Below are 14,489 nucleotides of genomic sequence, written 5' to 3' on the forward strand. Positions count from 1 at the left end.
TTTTTTTTGTGGTGCTGACGTCGTCTTTGTTCCTCTTACTCTCCTGTGCTGAATTCCGTTGATTTGTGGATTTTTTTTTTTTTTCATTTCTTTTGTTTTTCTACTGAGACTTTATGTTTTTCCTGTTTATTTTGATGAGTAGGTTTGTTAACTTTCTTTGTGGTTACCGTGAAATTTACCCTTATCTTCCTAAGTTTGAAGCAGTCTATTATTACTTGGTATCACCATGCCTTCCTCTCCATTAGAAGGTTCTATACCTACATCGTTTATTCCCTCTTTTATTGTTCTGATGTTGTTACAGTTACAGATTAACCTCTCTGGTTCCCTGTTGTAATTCTTTTGGTTTTGGATAGTCCTTGGGAGTTCATTTCCTAGGTTGGTATCTGGCTGGTACAATCCTGCATCCTAGATTCAGCCTGTGGTCTGATGCTGTTTGTTCTCAGATCGAAGGACTCGCTTTAATAATTCTTGTAAGTTTGGTTTGGTTTTTACATACTCCTTTAATTTCTGTTTATCTGGAAATATCCCAATTTCACTATCATATTTGAACGAGAGTTTTGCAGGATATATTATTCTTGGCTAGCAATTTTTTTCTTTCAAGGTTTTAGATATGTCATCCCATTGCCTTCTTGTCTGTATGGCTTCTGCTGAATAATCCGAGCTTAGTCTTACTGTTTCTCCTCTGTCTGTGACTTTTTGTTTTTCTTGAGTTGCTCTCAGGATTCTTTGTCTATGGTATTAGCGAGCGTGATTATGACATTCCTTGGAGATTTTCTTTTGGGGTCTATCTTATATTGGGTTCATTAAGCTTCTTGGATGGTCGGCTTTTCAGCTTTCATGATATTGGGGAAGTTTTCTGTCAGCAGTTCTTCAATGATCCTCTCTGTGTTTTCTATTTTCTCGTCCTACTGTGGAACTCCAATCACTCGCAAATTTTTGCTTTTCATTGTATCCCACATAATTCTCAGGGTTTCTTCATTTTTCTTCGTTCTTTTTTCTGATTATTCCTCAGAGTTATTTCCAAGTGTCTGTCTTCAATTTCACTGATTCTGTCTTCCATTGTTGCAAACCTGCTCCTCAGCCCTTCTATGACACTGTCCATTTCTGAAATTTTGTTGTTTATCTTTCGGATTTCTAATTGTTGTTTTTTGTATGATTTCTAGTTGTGAATTTATTTCGGCATTTTGTTCCTGTATTATTTTCCTGAATTCTTCCAATTTTTTTTGCCTGTATTTTCCATGAATTTGTCTATTTCTTCCTCATTTTTGTCTGCTTTTTGCTTCAAATCTTGGACAGCTCTGAATATTAGAGATTTGAATTCCCTATCAGGTAGTTCTAGTGCCTTTTCTTCTACTGGAAAATCATCTGGTGTTTTATTTTCGACACCTACAGAAACCATCCTGTCTTGTTTTTGTAAATGCTTTGATATTGTTTGCTGTCTTCAGAACATTCAGTGGTTAGTTTCCTCACTTATTGATTGTAGATTTGTTTGTTTCATCCTGCTTCTTTGTTTTATTTGGTTATGTCTGAGCAGGTGGGCTGGGTGTTCTTTGTTGTTTGCTCGTCTGTGGGCACGATACTTTTCGCCTCCTTGTCCAATGGGCAAGGTCAGTTGCTCAGGTATGGTACAGCACGGCAGGTCAAGCTGAAGGGGAGTTGCTGGGGTGGGTTGTTTGTGGCACATACTAAGGCCGACAGGGAGGGCTGGGAATTAGTGCAGGGTAGGTTCCGGTAGGCCATGCCTGTGCTGCTTGGGGGGGGTGATGTTCAGTGCACGGTGCAGGTAGGCAGGAAGGAGGGAGGAGATTGTGATGTGTGGAGCTAAGATGGGTAAGGGGAAGAGGAGAGAGGAGAGGAACAGGAGCCAAAAACATTCAAACGAACAAACAAAAACAGTGCTAAGGGAGCTTGCTGTTGGAATGGAGAGATGAGAGACTGAGAAATAGAGAAAACAAACAAAAAGGAAAAAAGAAAGGTAAAAGAAAAAAAATGAATAAAAATTCGAGGAAAAAAAAAGCAAAGCCCCCAGGGATCCCACCGGTGCTGCGCCGAGGACTGGGGAAGTTGCCCCCAGGCCGTGAAGTACAGCCTGGCTTCAAAGAGTAGAGATGTCACACAGTGCCAGGTATTCAGGAGACAGTAAGAGAAGGTAAGTATAGAGAGACAAGAAACTGAGAAATGAAGAAAGACAAAAAGGGAAAAAGAAAACAAAACGAACAGGAAAAAAGAAATGCCCGCAGGGATCCCACCGTGCATCTGCGCAGACTAAGGGATTAGCTCCCAAGCTGTGCAGTATTGCCTGGCTAGAAGGGGCTCCCAAGCCAAGAAAAGAAAAAGAAAACAAACAAACAAATCAAAACAAACAAATCAAAAAAAGCCCTGGAGATTCCACCTGCATGGAGGCACAGGCTGGGAAGCAGTTTCATAGTTGAGCAGCGTTTCACAGCCTTTCAGGAAGAAGGAAAGATGGTACACGGAGCCAGGTATTTGAAAGAAAGGCAGGGGAGGTGGTGAGAGGTATGGAAGAAATCAAAAGAAGCAGAAAAAAGCAACACCAGCAGCCAAAAAATGGCACTCAGGGAGCCAGCCAGTGCAGGCGGGTGGAATCCAAGCAGCACCGAGGTGAAGCCAGTGCTTCCCAGCCAAGAGACTGTGGCCGCAAGAAGCAGAGGAGGCCGAGTTGGGGTGAAGAAGGGTGAGGGGTGGGAAAGCGTTTCTCACTGTTTACCAGTTGTTCTGTCTCCTGCTGGAAGCTACGTGAAGATGCTTTCCCATACCCCATTTGTCAATCTCTGATAGGAGTCCAAGATGGCAGATTTGTGCTGTGTTAGCTGATAGGGGACCTCTGCATATATCTCTCCTCGCTCTCTGTTCTCTGTCAGTTTCTTATCCCATTTGGTGCTTGGCTAAGTTCTTTATCTCTTCATTTGATGCTCAGGGTTTCAGGACTGACATTTGTCTCTATTTGATTTAGTTTTTCAGATCTTTGCTGTGGAGGGACAGCGTGGTGTTTCTGTCTATAGCACCATTTTGCCCAGAAGTCAGGAATCTTGTTCTTGACATGTATGTTACATACACTTTTTCCCAGGTAATGTCTATTAATTTTATTTAAAGAATGTTTTTTGCCATATGTAACTTTAAATTTTTGTACAGTCAAATTTGTTCGTGTCTTTCTTCATGGTTTCTGGCTTTTGTGCAACACTTAGAAATTGTTTTCCCATACTCAGGATCATAAATATATTGACCTTGTGAATTCTGTCAGTACATTTAGTTTTACTGACAATATAGAAATTTTTTGGACTGTAGAAAAAAGTAGAAATCTAGCTTCTTTTCCCCAGTTGTCTGAGATAGTTTATTTAACAATCCATCTCTTACACCTACTGATATGAAATGTCATTATCACCATCATATACTAAATTCGCATTTCTACACAGGACTAAATATGAATTCTCTCCTCTGTTCTTTTACTTTGTCTATCCCTGCACAGGTACAAATTCTTTACTACTATAGCTCTATAATACCTTTAAAAATCTGTTGGGGCTCCCTCATTACACCTTTTCTTTTAGAATTCTCCTTAGTCTCTCACATTTATTTTCTAGAAGAAATGCAGAATCTTTTTTTTTTTTTCAGTTCCCCTTATAACTGGCATTGCACTTAATTTACAGACTTAGAGGAGAACCCACAGCTTTAAAATTTTGTATCTTATCATCCATTTGTTTTAAAAGCAGTAGTAGCAACAGTGATAAACATGATTATAACTAACATTTCCCCGAGCACTTACTGTGTGCCAAGACTATCTGATGAGCTTATGTTAATAATCACAGCAATCACAACTTATGTAAGTACCACTAACTCCATTTCACAGATGACAAGATTAAGGCTCAAAGACATTAAACAACTTGGTCAAAGTCATAAGCAAAGTAACTGAGATCTGAATATAGGCAATTAGATTTGGCACAGCACTCTGAATTAAAGAAGTGTAGTATAGCAATTAAAAAAGGTTTTCATTATTTTTCAGTGGTCCTACTCAACTAAATTTTTAGTTCTTCTTTGAAACCCTGAATATTAATTAATTCCAAGGTATACTTATTTGCTATTTTAAATGGGACTTCTTCTGCCAGTAGATTTCTAACTTTTTATTGTTTCTATAAAAGAAAATTATTGATTTCAGAACATTCCATTTGAAATTGCCACCTTATGAAATTCTCTTATTCCCCCTAATAATTTTTTAGTTGATATTGAGACTTCCAAATAAACAATCATAGCCCAGGAAAATATTTCTACTTTCAATGCATCCTTTCCAGTATTTATCTCTTTCAATGTCTAACTAAACTGATTTTGCATGGCTTAATAATGGTATTATTACTCTTTTGATGTGATACTATATTCCATCTCTAGTATTTTCTTTATGATCATTGCCTAAGGGAAATAGTTTTCTTAGTATTTCTTTGAAAAATTTGGCATTGTTTTTGCTAACTTTGCAGTTTTCCTTCTTTTTCTATGCTTTGGAACAGTTTTAATAGCATCAAATAATCTTATACTTTCACCTGTGAAACTGAGTTCAGTGCTTTTTTGACACATGTTCAATTTGTTCTTCCACAACTAATGTCTGTTTAGATTCTATCTCCTCTCAGGTCAATTTTTTAAATTTATATTTTCCCACTAAATCACTTGGATTTATTTTAAATAGTACTAAATAATTCTCTATACTTTCATACAATCTAGAATGATTTTGTGTCACTAAAATGGAAAAATACAAGCAAACATATAAATCAATGTTCTTAGAAAATATTCATCACCAGGATGAGTTAAATGTATAAAACTTGGAGCAACATACTAGCAGACAGCTTTTTATTCAGGCCATGGGCTTTGAAAAGAAACCTTTGAACAGGTGTATAAGTAGTGAAGTGATGCTAGAAGAAGAGTCCCTGGGTGGTGCAAACGTTAAGTACTCAACCACTAACTGAAAGGTCAGAGGTTCGAACCCACCCAGACATTCCTTGGAAGAAAAGCCAGGCGATCTGCTCCCGAAAGGTCACAGGCTTGAAAATCCTATGGAGAACAATTCTACTCTGTAACACATGGGGTCACCATGAGTCTGAATTGACTCTATGGCAACCAGTCTAGTGGTTACTAGGATATATACTCAGAGAACAGTAAGTAAAGAGAATTCCAGAAAGACTCAAAATCCACAATTTTGAAAAGAGGATCAGAAAAAGGGAAAAGAAGCTACCTTTCTACAATGCTTAATGAAACTTTAATACAAGAAACAAGATATTACAACTTGGGGGAGGAAGGAAGCATTAATGCAAGTATTATGAAAAGAATCAATGAGTTCACTTTAAAAAATATTATGCATCAAAAGGATCCTTTGCCTTAATATTAAAATGCTAATAAATAACGAGCAAAAAGTTAATATTCATGTTATCACTCTTATGACATCATCAAAACTTATGGGACAGAGCAAAGGCAGTGCTAAGAGGGAAATTAATAGTGGTAAACACCTAGATAAAAAAAAAAAAGATATCAAAGTAATACTCTAACTTTATAACTCAAGGAACCAGAAAGAGAGAAAAATAAGCCCAAGGCTATTAGATAAAAGTAAATAACAAAGAACATAGCAGAGATAAATGAAATAGAGAATAGAAAAACAATAGATAGAACCAAATAAATCAGAAGTTTATTTTTTTTAAAAAAAAATCAATAATATCAACAAACCTTTAGCTATCTGACAAAGAAAAAGAGAGAGAAGATGCAAATACCTAAAATTAGAAATGAAAGCGGGGACATTACAACTGACGCCACAGAAATAAAAAGGCAAATATGATGAACAACTGTATATCAATAAATTAGATAATTTAGAGGAAATAGGCAAACTCCTAGAAATATATAATACCATTATTTGAAAAACTCTTATCTACAAACACTACACACTTGCACTTAGTATTTACCAGAATCTAAAGCAATAAAAGAAGGAGTCCTGGTGGTGCAATGGTTAAGCGCTTGGCTGCTAACTGAAAGTTCGGCAGTTGGAACCCACATGCCGCTCCACAGGAGAAAGATGTAGCAGTCTGCTTTTGTAAAGATTACAGCCTTGGAAACCCTATGGGGCAGTTCTACTCTGTCCTACAGGGCTGCTATGAGTCATAATCGACTCAACAGCAATAGGTTTTTTGAAAGCAATCAGATGAATTATTCTGACATGGTACAAACCTACCTGTGCACATGATTCTTCAGGTGTTTTGGCACTAACTGAATAAAGTGCTGGGAGATCTAGTCTGTGCACAGAGAATTTTTCTAGAGTGTGCAAAAGTGCTGGAGCAAGGTGAGAAGTTTGACCTGAGCCTCGTTCTCCAGACAGCAATAATCTTGGCCTGTAGGAGGTTGGCTGGTGGTATGGTGACCTGTAATACACGTAAGACATAATTATTTCAAAACCATACATTCCTGAATATTAATATGAAATAGTAGGCAAAAATATTTATATTAAAAGAACGTAACTCCAAATTCATAAAACCTTCTTATCGTTCTTATTTTTTAAGTACACTGAAATATGTTTTCATTAATTATGGTTTTAAAATGCCGATACTTCTGATCATACGAATAACCAATACGTAAAAGTATGAAAATCCATTCTAAAACAAAATAAAAATACCTGGGTATACATCCTATTATACAACATACATTAACTTAGAAAATGCTTCAGACACTAAGCATCATTAGTTATCAATTATCCAAGGTGAAATGTTAAGAATCCTATTTCTCCAGTAAAGAAGCAGATCTTAAGATTATTCAAAATGTAGCACTTTTTCAATGAGCAAATTTTGTTTGTTAAAAAGAAAAAAGCTAAACTGTTCTTACCTTAATACATGACATCTAAAGTCCTACACTAGAAAAGGCAAGTTTAGAAAAATATATTAAACCCAACTCAACTTGTATTCAAGATTCTACAGCACCATTAAAATGATAAACGAAGTAAGTCTATCTACTATGTTGATAGTGCTGTCCTGGAATTTCTAGACAATGCAGTAAGAATAAAGCAAATTAAAAATGGAGCTCTAAGGAAAAGGGAAAAAACTGGTACTTGTAAAGGATATGATTATCCATTAGAAAATTCAAAACAATCAACTAATAACTATCAAAATCTACCAGCTACCAGGACTTAAGACAAAATTGGAAAAATCAATAGATTTCCTAAACACCATCAATAACAACTGAAGATATAAGGAAGGAAAGGAGATCCTATTCAAAACTGCAAAAACAATACAAAAGGTAAAACAAACAGTATCAAACAGTATCAAAATAATCTTAGCAAGAAAAGAATGAAATTATACAAAAATGTATCATGACCCTGAACACAGAGATTATATAAAGATGTCAATTCTTCTTAACACACACATTTTATTTTGTACATTTAAAACAATTCAAGTAAGAAACCAAGGCTCAAAGAGGTTAAGGACATGTTCAAGATTGTACGACTACAAGTCAGAGTTCAAATTCTAATTCAGGTCCATATGATTGTAAAGTCCAAATTCTAAACCACTATGTTAAGACTTGTCCTACTTGATATTGAAATATATTACAGAATAACAATTATTAATAGAACGTAGAATACACCAAAGAAACAGATCAGTGGAACAGAATAGGAAACTCGAGAAACAAATCAGAGAAATTGAAAGAATTGTATACAAAATAATAAACTTTTAAAAAAAACAACAGGGGTGGATTATAAAATAAGTGGTGTTAAAAAAAAAGTAAAGAGGATTCAGATTCTCATTTTGCAGCACCAACAAAATCAATTTTAGGTAGGTTAAAACCCAAAATTTTAAAAATTTTAAAGTTAGGATAAAAAGTATATAACTATGGGTAGAACTTTTTAAACACGGAAACAAGAAAACAACAAAAGATTCATAGATTTTTAACTCATAAAAATCTATTGAAATTACAATCTGTACTAAACGGTCAACAGCCAAACGAGACAAAGAATTTGGCATAAATAGGGAAAAAAGGGTTTAACACTTCTATGCACATAGTGTTGAACAATACCCCTAGAGACAAAGAACATAAACACAAAATTTAAAAAAAAAAATAGAAGTATATAACAAGCATTTTTAAAATGTTCATTCATTTAACAAACATTTGTAGAATGTCTCCTATGCCGAATACCTCAGCCCTAGGTATACAACAACACCAGTATTATCACAGAACTCATAATTAATTGGTATATAGTGGAAAAAGGAAATATACAGATTACTATAATTCATTGGTATTAAGTAAAAGGTACTATGGGACACCAGTAAGGAGTTAAAAGAAGTCTTTACTGGGAAAGTGTTACCAAAGCAGAAACTCAACAGATTAGGGGGTAAAAAGGATTAATTAAAAAAAAAAAACACACAGTAAGATGTATAAAGGAACAGATGCTTGAAAGAGCATGGCCCTTTGGGGCAATTTACATAGTTCATATAGCCAGTTTCTTTCAGGACAAGGAGAAGCGTAAGGTTGAGGTGGGGAAGAAGGAAGGAGAGTCAGACAATGAAGAGCCATGTTAAAGTCTGGAACTAATATTGAAGGCAATGGAGAGGCGTTAAGCTACTTAAGCGAGGAGAGCAACACAATCAGATACAGGTTTTGGGAAGACAATGCTAGCTCAGTATGGGAAAAGTTTTTAAAAGAAGGAAAAACAGGAGGAAAGAAGACCAGTTAGGGGTCTGCTGTAATAATCCAAGCAAGCATGAGATGAAAAATGATAGCCTAGACAAGAATAGTATCAGAGGAGGTGAGAAATTACAGGCTGAGATCAGACTTATTTAGTGAGAAAAATCAATAAGACTTGGTCATTCACTGGATACAGAAAGGAGGGGAAATGCATTAAGGATGATGTCTAATTTTAGCTGGGACACCTGAATGTACAATGATGATGCCATTCCAAATAAAAGACTCACAGGAAGAGAAGGGGGATGGAGTACAGTTATATGCTGAAAGATCTGTGGTACAGCAAAGGGGAGATAGCCAACTGGTCAGGGTCTGAAGCTCAAGAGTAATCTAGGCTTAAGAAAGAGATTTGGCAATCCCACTCCTAGAAATATATCCTAGAGAAATAAGAGACGTCCCATGAATAAACATATGCTTACCCATGTTCATTGCAGCATTATTCACAATAGTAAAAAGATGGAAACAACCCAAGTGCTCATCAACAGATTAATGGATAAACAAACTATGGTAATAAACACAACGGAATACTACGCAATGATAAATCTGTGAAACATCTCACAACATGGATGAATCTGGAGTGCGTTATGCTAAGCGAAATAAGTCAATCACAAAAGGGTAAATACTGTATGAGACCATGTCTTAGTTATCTACTGCTACTATAACAGAAATACAAGTGGATGGCTTTAACAAAGATAAATTTATTTTCTCATAATCTAGGAGGCTAGAATCCCTAATTCAGGGTGCCAGCTCCAGGGGAAGGCATTCTCTCTCTGTTGGCTCTGGGGGAAGGTCCTTGTCATCAGTCTTCCCCTGGTCTAGGAGCTTTTCAAAGCATGGACCCCAGGTCCAAAAAATGCGCTCTACTCCTGAAGTTCTTTCTTGGTGGTATGAGGTTCCCCTGTCTCTCTGCTCATTCTCTCTATTATATCTTAAAAGAGACTGACTTAAAATACAACCTAACCTCATAGATTGAGTTCTGCCTCATTAACATAACTGTCTCTAATCCTGCCTTATTAACATCATAGAGGCAGGATTTGCAACACATAGGAAAATCACATCAGATGACAAAATGGTAGACAATCACACAATACTGGCAATTGTGGCCTAGCCAAGTTGACACACATAATTTTGGGGGGACACAATTCAATCCATAACAGATCACTATTATAAAAACTCATGAAAAGGTTTATACACAGTAACAAACAATCTTTGATGGTTACGAGGGAGGGGAGGGATGGGGAGAGAAAAACACTAACTAGACAATAGATAAGTGGTAATTTGGGTGAAGGGTGAGAAAGTACACAATACTGGGGAAGTCAGCACAACTTGACCAAGGCAAGGTCACGGAAGCTTCATAGACAGATCCAAACTCCCTGAGGGACAGAATTACTGGGCTGAGGGCTGGGGACCATAGTCTTGGAGGACATCTAGCTCAATTAGCAAAACACAGTTTATAAAGAAAATGTTCTACATCCTATTTTGGTGATTAGCATCTGGGGTCTTGAAAGCTTGTGAGCAGCCATCTAAGATAGTCCACTGGTCTCACTCTATCTAGAGCAAGGGAGAATGAAGAAAACCAAAGACATAAGGGAAAGATTAGTCCAAAGGACTAATGGACCACAACTACCATAGCCTCCACCAGACTCAGTCCAGAACAACTAGATGGTGCCCAGCTACCACCACCAACTGCTCTGAGAAAACTAGAGGGTCCTGGACAGAGCTGGGGGAACATGTAGAACAAAATTCAAACTAACAAAAAAAGACCAGACTCACTGGTCTGACAGAGACTGGAGAAACTCTGAGAGCATTGCCCCTAGACACCCTTTTAACTCAGTACTGAAGTTACTCCTGAGGTTGATCCTTCAGCCAAAGATTAGACAGGCCCATGAAACAAAATAAGACTAAATGGGCACACCATCCCAGGGGCAAGGACGAGAAGGCAGGAGGGGACAGGAACGCTGGTAATAGGGAACCCAAGGTCGAGAAGGGGAGAGTGTTGACACATCATGGGGTTGGCAACTAATGTCACAAAACAATATGCGTATTAACTGTTTAATGAGAAACTAACTTGCTCTGTAAACCTTCACCTAAATCATAATAAAAAAAAAGAGAAAGATTTAGTAGTCATTAACAGAGATGAAAAATTAAGAAAATATATATAAAATAATAAAGAAACATCTTTTACCTGTTAGGTTGATAAACTAAAAATTAATTTTAATACCCATTACTAGTGAGTAGAAGATGGGAAAACTGGCATTCTAAAAGACTAGTGGAAGTGGAAAAATTACAACTTTTCTGAATTTTATTTGGCAATTCTAAATATGCCAAAGGTTTAAAATTGGAAAAGGGATGTGTGACAGGGTTTTACCCTTTCACTTTTTCCATCTGTTTGCTGAATCCAAGGAGCCGGACTATATGAAAAACAACGCGGCATTAGGATCGGAGGAAGACTCATTAACCACCTGCAATATGCAGATGATACAACTTGCTTGCTGAAAATGAAGACAACTTGAAGCACTTATTGATGAAAGTCAAAGACTACAGCCTCACTACGGATTACACTTAAATGTGAGGAAAATGAAAATCCTCACAACTGGACCAATAAACAACATCATGATAAATGGACAAAAACTTGGAAGTTGTCAACGATTTCATCCCATTTGGATTGACAATCAACGTTCCTAAAGTAGCAGTCAAATCAAATGAGGTTACTGCACTGGTCAAATCTGCTACAAAAGACCTCTTCAAAGTTTTAAAAGCAAAGAGGTCAGTTTGATGACTAAGGTGCACCTGACCCAAGCAATGGTCTTTTCAATCGCCTCATATGCACGACAAAGCTGGACAATGAAAAAGGAAAACAAGAAGAACAAACGGATGCATTCTAACTGTGGTGTTGTCGAAGAATACTGAATGCACCATGGACTGTCAAAAGAACAAGTCAATCTTAGAAAAACATACAACCAGAATGCTCCTTAGAAGAGAGGATGGTGAAACTTCAGTTTGCTTACTTTGGACACGTCAGTAGCTAGAAAAGGACATCGTGTTTGGTAGAGGGTCAGCAAAAATGAGGGAAATCCTCAATGAGATGGACTGACACAATAGCCACAACAAACGACTCAAACATACCGAAGATTGTGAAGATGGCACAGGACTGGGCAACATTTTGTTCTATTATACATAAGGTCACCACAAGTCAGAGCTAACTCAATGGCAACTAATAACAAAATATGCCAAAACGTATCTGGTACAATGATGTTCTGCAACTCATCCACTCCTACGACTCCCTTACCTCTTACCACTCTCTACATTTTGTTTATAGCACTTATCTTCTAACGTACTATTTATTTATTAAGTTTTTGTTTGTCTCCTTCCACTAAAACGTAAGCTTTAAGAGGGCAGGGATCTTAGTGCATTTTGTTTACTGATATATTCCAAGCACCTATGACAATGTCAATCACATGATGTGCACTTAAAAAATATTTGAATGAATAAATGAACAAATGAATGACTCAAATAAGAAGAGACTGTTTTCACCTATCTGGTTGGTAAAGATTTAAAAACACAACAGTGCTCAAGAGTTGACATGGGTATAGGAAAGGAGGCAATCTCATAAATTAGTAATGAATATGTAAATTAGTACGGTCTTCCTGGAAGGCATCTGAACAGCGTGTATCAAGTTTTTTAAACGAATATACCCTTTGACACAGCAGTCGTAGTTCTCAAAATTTGCCCTTAGGTCTGAGTCAGGTAAGGGTGTAAAGATGTATATTTAGAAACATACCACAGCACTGTTTATAAAAGAGGAGCTGAAAACTTCAATTTTCATCAATCAGATTTTATACATTATGGAACATCTATAAAAGAAAATACTAAGCTGCAATTTTAAAAGAATATTAAACATACGCTGATATGAAATAATATTTCCAACAGAGTAGATAAAAAAGCAAGTTATATTATAACAACTGTATAGGAGGATACAATTTCATACTGTGTGAGTTCATCTGTATGCACAGAGAGACTATGGAAGTGGGAGCACGAGAACTTTAACAAAGTTAAATCTGAAAGAAGTTGTCAACATTGTTTTAGGAGACTATTCCCAGAAAAAGAAACCCACCAGCAACACTCTGGCTAATGTGACTGGAGACAAGCATTAAGTCATGCTTTCTACTTGCCTAGCATCTTTTTTACATTAATCTGGCATGCTAAAGTATGTCACTCAAATAGAAAACCAAATCAAAGCAAAAAACAACAAAAAACCGTATGTAGCCCTTATTAAGGGCTTTTATTCTAAAGTATGTTCTCACTGGAGAATATGAAAAATCATACTGGCCCAAATTACCCAAAGAAGCAATACAATTTCCTCTCTACCTATTAAGCTCAGAAATCAATTTGGAAGCCACATAGTATAATAGAAAGAAAATTATCCCAGGAAACAAACAGCACAGAGCATGGCTCTGCACCTACTAACAGCATGATCATGGGCAATTAACTTCTTTGTGCTTCACTTTCCTCATCTATAAAATGATGATATCACAAATGCTACAGGATTGTTGGGAGGCTTAGATGTACTACTGTATATAAAGCACCAACCCTAGCATAATGTCTAGTTTGTGTAAGTACTCAAATGCTAATTCCCATCCCTTCATACTCAAAAAGCCAGCAAATGTCACCATTTCTTCTGTGAAGCCTTCCTGGGCTCCCCAATGGAAATTTCTTAATTCTGCTTTCATAGCACTTTAGCTATATAGCAATGTGTGTCACTCCCAACAGCACAAACATCTCCAGGGAGAAAACTACTTTGTATCTTACTCATGCTTATCTTCTCAGCATCTAGTACACTGCTTGGCATACAGTAAACACATAAAATTTGGACAAATGTGTGGGTATGTAAATAAAAGGATAAATGTATGAATATTATGAAAATGACTAAAAAAAAGTGTTCTTGGATATAGCTGGCTAATAAATGAAAGTCACTATTAAATCAATGAACTAGAAAAACATATGTGAAAGAAGTTAAAATTAAACTAATTCCTTTAGAAAAGCTAAATCAAAATGAGCCATACAAGTGACACCCTTTTAGCTGAAGTCACTCTTGAGGTTCACCCTTCAGACAAAGATCAGACAGGCTCATAAAACAAAACTAGACTAAATGGATACACAAGCCCAGAGGCAAGGACGAGAGGGCAGCAGGGGACAGGAAAGCTGATAATGAGGAACCCAAAGTCAAGAACAGGAGAGTGTTGATATGTCCTGGGGTTGGCAACCAATGTCGCAAAACAATATGTGTATTAATTGTTTAATGAGAAGCTAGTGTGCTCTGTAAACCTTCATCTAAAGCACAATAAAGAAAAAGAAAAAAGGTATTTCCAATGGGGGAAAAAAAGAAAAGAGAATGTATGAAAGTAAATTAGCTTCATTTTTAACCCAAAAAGGGTTATCATGCAAATAATCAAATCTAACTTTGTAACAATTCACCAAAACTTACTTGGGGAAACACTTCAGTTCAACTTGAAGATTTAAATTTGTGCAAAATATCTCTAAAGAAAAATTACTTAAAAGTACACACAATCCTGCTTCTTCTAATAGAAACGTTATTAGACCTACTAACTGAAGCATTATGGCCTTTTAACTATCATACTAATTATGTGAATACAAGTGATGATGCTGTTAGTATTTAGTTTAAAATTACATTCACACTAAACTTGTTTACCTATTAAGGGCACAGCAAAAGCTGCTTTAATATAGTAGTGACAAGGCAAATGTAAATAGAATAACCA

At 36.5% G+C, this 14,489-nt stretch overlaps 1 protein-coding gene across 4 annotated transcripts in view; it reads right to left on the reverse strand.

The window, feature by feature from the left end:
* The window catches only part of ATAD2B (ATPase family AAA domain containing 2B), a 194,784-nt gene that overhangs the window by 59,732 nt on the left and 120,563 nt on the right, over positions 1 to 14,489 (reverse strand). For all 4 annotated transcript variants that reach the window (XR_002824315.1, XM_004377559.2, XM_004377558.2 and 1 more), the window contains exon 18: positions 6,218 to 6,404. Coding sequence is in view for 3 of the 4 variants with exons in the window: in XM_004377559.2 (XP_004377616.1) it covers positions 6,218 to 6,404 (187 nt within the window). In the remaining variant the exon portion in view is untranslated. The remainder of the gene's footprint in view (positions 1 to 6,217; positions 6,405 to 14,489) is intronic.

The sequence above is a fragment of the Trichechus manatus genome, unplaced genomic scaffold (genome assembly GCF_000243295.1).
Source record: "Trichechus manatus latirostris isolate Lorelei unplaced genomic scaffold, TriManLat1.0 scaffold00052, whole genome shotgun sequence".
In the NCBI taxonomy this organism is placed as follows: domain Eukaryota; kingdom Metazoa; phylum Chordata; class Mammalia; order Sirenia; family Trichechidae; genus Trichechus; species Trichechus manatus.